At 39.3% G+C, this 6,143-nt stretch overlaps 1 protein-coding gene across 1 annotated transcript; it reads left to right on the top strand.

Annotated features, from left to right (window-relative positions):
• The first annotated feature begins 1,255 nt into the window (after window positions 1-1,255).
• Window positions 1,256-5,938, top strand: LOC124463636. Its single transcript, XM_047015446.1, has 6 exons — window positions 1,256-3,581; window positions 3,869-4,031; window positions 4,367-4,651; window positions 4,855-4,922; window positions 5,156-5,199; window positions 5,636-5,938. Exons 1-6 carry the CDS (start codon window positions 3,369-3,371, stop codon window positions 5,697-5,699), a joined length of 837 nt encoding a protein of 278 aa, XP_046871402.1. The 5' UTR covers window positions 1,256-3,368; the 3' UTR covers window positions 5,700-5,938.
• Window positions 5,939-6,143: the final 205 nt, after the last annotated feature.

The following is a 6,143-nucleotide window of genomic DNA, read 5'->3' on the forward strand; positions in this document are numbered from 1 at the left end:
AAAGTCCAGGGCCTATTTTTACTCCCAGTCCGTCCCTGCCTACTGTATATTGAGCTAATTTAGATCGGTATTGCGCAACAATCGCGAGATGGGGACCCCACAGAATATTGACGGGTATTTCGCACACTGGTTGTAGTCATGGTCAACGTGCAGACGTGGGTTCATGTACTCACAATGTCAATCAAAATACGACTTTCACACATTTGTGTAAAAATACACAATATTTCACTAGAGCAAGATTACAGTAAAATACATGTTACACCACCAGTCACTCAACTCAAGTCATTTGTCGGCTGGGCTAGTAGAGGCACAGAACAGTCACATAATGTGACGAGACTGAATTTAAAAGTAAAAAACACACCAGAGACACTGACAACATCGGCAACGGCATGCATTATTATTTTAATGTCATCTTTAAATTCAGGCTTATCACATTATGTAACTTTGTTCTGAACAGGACTGGGTGTACACAATAAGTTTCTCTTCCATCTTGAAACTGTGAAACCTAGAAATGTTTACCATGACCAACGGTTGCTACGTTACAAGAAACCAATCCGATTGACCAACGCTAGCGATTAACGCTCCTCATTTACATAAAGTTGAGAAATTCAACACAATGCCCTACGCGAATGTAGCCGGTGTGTGGTGAAACTCACTCCTCAAGTATGTAACAGGCCACCCGCGTCAATGAAATGCTAGCTTTCGTTGGCAGTGGTGGCACTTGGGAAGTCAGAGGTGGTAGGTTTGACTCCTGGTTGGAGCAAATAGTGGCCCGTATGCCTCTGACGGATTTGACTTCTTCTTCAATCGCACCAAAGCTGCTCATGGTGTAACATTAAATAGGGTAAAACATGCTTTTTAAATGTTAGCCCGCTTTCTATAAAGCTATTACGCGCCAACATAATAGCTTCAGATCTCCGTGACATTTCATTTATTCATACATATATTTATACTAGTGCTGTCAGTTAAACGCGTTATTAAAAGCGTTAACGCAAACCCATTTTAACTGCGTAATTTTTTCCCCCGCTAGATTAATGTTCTTTTTGGCCTAGCAAACTTGGTAGTTTTTTCACGAGCTGTTGCAAAAACTACTGTCAAACATTGCCAAATGGTTCCATTGACAAGACCAAAGTGATCTGTGTGTTTTGTCGTTGTGAACTGAGCTATCATCGCAGCATGTCCCGTCTGAAATACCACTTGATGGCCAAGCACACAGCTGATGCGAATGCTCTGCCCCCTCGTCAAAGCCAGACGATTGCAATGTTGTTTTCAATAAAAATAACATTTGCACCAAGCAATTCAATCCACTTTTCCATGTTGATAAGAGAATTAAAATTAGAAAGAAATTATGGGAAAAAGCACATTTAGACATTAGACACAAAGGGACATTTAGAATAGATAAAAATGTGTGATTAATTGCGAGTTAACTATGACATTAATGCGACTAATCACAATTAAATATTTTAATCGTTTGGCAGCACTAATTTATACAACTTATTCATCTCCTGCTCTAGCGCTGCAAGATAGCGCTGTGCTATTTTTAGTCAACTAGCGCTGCTCTCAAAGCAGGGGGGTGTTCCATCTCACGCTCTCCTTGGCGGCTGTATAGGAAGCCCATGTAATCCAGCTTGTACTGTCTGACTTGACAGCAAATGCCGATCCGATGTACTCAGTTGTTGTTTTATGCAACCCAGTATCACATAATTTCGTGAACCAGTCACGAAAAAGAATCTAATATTTCGTGACAGGTTCACGAAATTGGCACTTTTTTCGTGACTATGTCACGTTTTTTCAACCAGTGCATTTCAATGGAGAGAATATTTCGTGACCTCGGCACGTTTTAATTAACCAATTCATTTCAATGGAGCAACACAATGGGGAATTGTTTTCGTGTTCATTTAAGGTTTCGTTCTAATTTTTAAGCGATAAAAAACTAGTTCATAAAATAACTTGCCGTGTTCTTTTTTTTTAAGAGGTAGGTGAAATAGGCAACGTAGCCTATAGTTAAATATTATGAACTCCACACCACTACATCTCGGAGATTTGCCTAATCCTGACAGTTTTCCACTCCCTCACACCTTACTTGAATCAGGAATCAGAATCAGAAATGAGAAAGGGTTTTAATCGCCATGAAAGTTGCACAGACAAGGAATTCGCTTAGGCACGAAGGTGCATACATTCAACATAGGAATCTTAAAAATGTATATATGAGATCTAACTACAGTAAAGGTACATAGACTAGCAATGCTTAGAAAATAAAATATGCACAAACATATAAAGTTGCCCTAATTTACAGTAGGCCTATAAAAATACAAGTATTACAAAAAAAATACCAAAAAAATATTAGGCTCCATTTATTATAATAACATGCTAGCCTTACCTATTAAAGCCTACTACTTAACTGATCGGTGCTTTTACGTATCCTTTACCACCCGTATTTAACCGATCTTCCCATTTATAACCAAGAAAGGACTTAACAATAACCGAGAAAAGATAGAAGATGTCAACTATGTCATTCATAATGGAACGAGGCCTGGACAAGGAGAGCACGCAACCTGGCACGCGACCTGGCTGGTTTCCCTGGCTACAATACAATCTACCACGCAATTTTAACCTTCAGTGCGACTTCATCCCCTTCCTGGTAAGTAGCATATAAATGAACCTATTCGATTTCTCATGTGAAGTTTACTTTTGATGAAGTTGCTAGCCATAATTCCTCTGTTTATCAACAAAACATAGAAGCCCAACTGTATTGCAATTTTTGTAAATGTAAAAAAAAAAAAAGAACGGCAGTATAAACATTTAAGAACAGGAGGCATATTAGCTAGCTATAGCTAGCATTGTACAGTGCATGCGTTGGCCAGCCTGCCAGATTTGAGCGGGCTTAGCTAGTAAATGTATCTAGTGTCCGATTTCCTGCTTGCAGGACTCGAAATTTAGCAAGATGAGCACCAGTAGTAGTCTGTAATATCAGGCAGAATAGTTGACATAATTTCAGATGGGCTGGTTAGACTAAGAAAATCAATGTCTTCTATAACTACTTTTATATGCTCTTGTTCACTTCTTTTTTTAACCTTCTGTTGCAGCTCCATTAAACCCATTTGCCCTTCTCCAAAACCCACCACCTGTTTGATACCAAACCAACCCAAAGGCTCTTTTAAGAACCACATCTTTCTTTCCTGCTCTATTGCTCTCTCTATCTCTCTCTCACACCATTTGCCCTTCTCCACAACCTACTACCTGTTTGTTATCGAAACCAACCCAAAGGCTCTTTTAAGAACCACATCTTTCTTTATTCTATTGCTCTCTCTATCTCTCTCTCATTCTCATTCTCTCCTCTCTGACTCTGTCAGTTTTCAGCATTTTAAATGGCAGGAGGATCTATAAAAAAGAGCTGCCATTTTTGCAAAGCTTCAATGTTTTTTGCTCAAAAAATATGTGGCAGCTGTAAGCAGCCACAACCAACAAAAAAGATTTTGCAAAAAAGGCTTTCAAAATTTGATTCCCGAAGAGAAGTGTGGGCAGCTGGTGTGAAGATCAACCACAACGTTGCAGCCTTGCACAATGATGCCATTTTATTGGTAAGTTGGCTTTCTAAGAAGGTTCGAGATATTAATATTTGCTGTATTTCATAATATCTGTAGTTAAGTCTGGATGTACCTAACGAGAAATCCCTACTTAAAAAGTAGCTTAATGGTGAGATATTTCTATGTGCAGCGAATGTTAACCTACTGTAGATGACTGAAGCCCCACCCGCAATCTATGATTGATGAAAGTGAAGCAAAATCATCAAAAACAGACTGCTGGGAGACTCTGCTTTGTTATTTCCTCAAATGATTCTCACAGTGTCATACTGTTGTCATTTCAGCTCGAGAAACTCCAGGCTGTAGGGTACAAACCCACTCTCCTGCTTGCCAAAGGCCACAAGAAGCCTTTTAAATGTGAAGCTTTAACCCCGCGTTCCATCCTGAATGAATGCTCAAAGGACTGCATGAGCAATATAAAGGAGGTTTATGCAGTCTTGTGTGAAGGTAAAACCAATTTTAATCAACCTAATAATCAGTGAACCAACAGCAGTTGATGTTGCATTGTTCCCCTGGTATCAGCAGGCCAGATATGACAAAGAAAAATCTAGACTATAAAAAGAAATGAACGTAAATTTGAATGCATCTCCCGATCCATTTAAATGTTTTGTGTAAAGCTCCCATGTGTGCTCGAGTATGTAAGTAAGTTTAGTTACATTTCACCTTGAAATAAGTACCAAAAAAAGCAGAGGTGAACAATTACAACTGCAGAGAGCTTATTTAACATAATTACTGGGTAATGTTTTCAGTGCCTAAAACTATTGCTTGTTCTTTTTATACAGGGTGGACTAAGGATTCACAGGACACACAGAGTCCTCTGACCTCAGACCTCTGTGGAAATCCTGAACAGGGACCAGTTTTCACCCTGACACTGGTCCCTGTCAACCCCCAGGAGACGTCGACTAGCCTGACCGCCGCTCCCAGGGTCGAGACGTCGACTAGCCTGACCCCCTCTCCCAGGGTCGAGACGTCGACTAGCCTGACCCCCGCTCCCAGGGTCGAGACGTTGAAAAAAAAGAGGCAAAGAAAGCCAGACAGCCGGACTCAACAAAAGAAACAAAAGAAAGGTAGATTGACTGTACATTACATACTGTATAATCATATAGTGGGCAGTGACAAAGCATACCTGTATCTCTACATTTGCTTCATAGTTTCTGAGTAGACACTCACACACTCAATTCTAAAGTAAGCATTCATTTTCAGTGATAATTATTACAAACAACGTTTCTACTTTTCAAAATATTTGAACATATGTCTTTTATATTTTCAGAGTGCTTGTATCACACAAGCCTGAAGGTTTTCCCCATCAGGAGTGTGATCAAGGAGAGAGTCAGAAAGGTTGTATAGGCAAAAGAAAGACAAGGATATGAGGATTAGGAAAGCTGTATACAAAATTACATCCAATTCTAGACTCTGAAAAGCACACATGGCTGTTTCACATTCAGTCGTGAATAGCAAGTTTTAGATTCCTAGATAGAATGTATGAACTTTATGACAGTCATACACAGTACAAACATGAAACTCACACGAATATTCTTCAAATTAAATAAAGTATTTTTTCCTCCTCATAGGGCATATCGGAGATTTTTGTGGACTGGCAGCCTTGCCCAGTGTGGTATGTACTCATTTTAGATCATTCTTTGTATCATGCGTGATGCTTGATCTAAGTCTTTAAGTAATGAGAAGTTTGGATCATTTTACTGACTCGGTTCTTTGAATCTCAACCCTGAGGACAGGGTTAAAAACCACTGTCTTAGTGCATCTAAACTAGCATAGATTACACATTAGTGTGGCAGATACAATTTTTTAAGAAACTACTGCATCATTTTGTGACACAGTTTGTATGATTTGAAATTGTCATTTATTATCACATGAGCATTTAATTATCTCGGCAAACAATTACACTGCACTGAACTGTAAGTAAAGTACAACAAATTTCACACAAAAAAAACTTGTGAACAAATATCTTTTTTTCTGTTTCTTCTTCTTAGCCTACACAGGTCACGTGAAAAATGACTTCAGCATATTTACATGTTTTACTTTATTTTCAGTGGAGAGGAGTGGCCCAAGTCCTGGCAACCGAAGGCGACCATACAACCTGTCACATCAATATAAATAAATAAAAATCCATTCTTTCTCCTTGTATTCATCTTAGCTACAATATGTTGAATAGGATTTGTGCAGGGTTGTTTTTTTTCAGTAGGTTTATTGGTGCCAACAAAGTCTTATCAGGAACAGGAGCCGAGTGTCCCAGCTGGGCGTAAAAAAGTTGGTCTTAACTCTTATGTCGGTCTTAGGTACGTCCGACTTAGTGATTTGAATTTATACCAAGTGCACCAAGCTTGAAAGACCAAGGTCGTAGCTACGTCTGGTCTTAAGATGCGCGTCCTTGTGAAAATGCGAAAGCGTCGATCGTTGCCAAGCAACACATTTAAGAGCCTATCAGAGCCAGTCTACGGGCTTATTAGACATTCTCTGAGCCTATCCGAAGCGCACTTTATAGCTAGCCTATCTCCCTTCAAAACAAGCCATGGATAAAGAAAAACTAAAGAAAAGGAA

The sequence above is a fragment of the Hypomesus transpacificus genome, unplaced genomic scaffold (assembly GCF_021917145.1).
Source record: "Hypomesus transpacificus isolate Combined female unplaced genomic scaffold, fHypTra1 scaffold_30, whole genome shotgun sequence".
NCBI lineage: Eukaryota > Metazoa > Chordata > Actinopteri > Osmeriformes > Osmeridae > Hypomesus > Hypomesus transpacificus.

Bases quoted from the DNA above. Each gene is read 5' to 3' on its own strand.
- LOC124463636 (XM_047015446.1), top strand. From the start codon at position 3,369: ATGGCAGGAGGATCTATAAAAAAGAGCTGCCATTTTTGCAAAGCTTCA. The intron at 4,032-4,366 runs GTAAAACCAATT...CTTTTTATACAG, and splicing joins TTATGCAGTCTTGTGTGAAG to GGTGGACTAAGGATTCACAG. The intron at 4,652-4,854 runs GTAGATTGACTG...TTATATTTTCAG, and splicing joins ACAAAAGAAACAAAAGAAAG to AGTGCTTGTATCACACAAGC.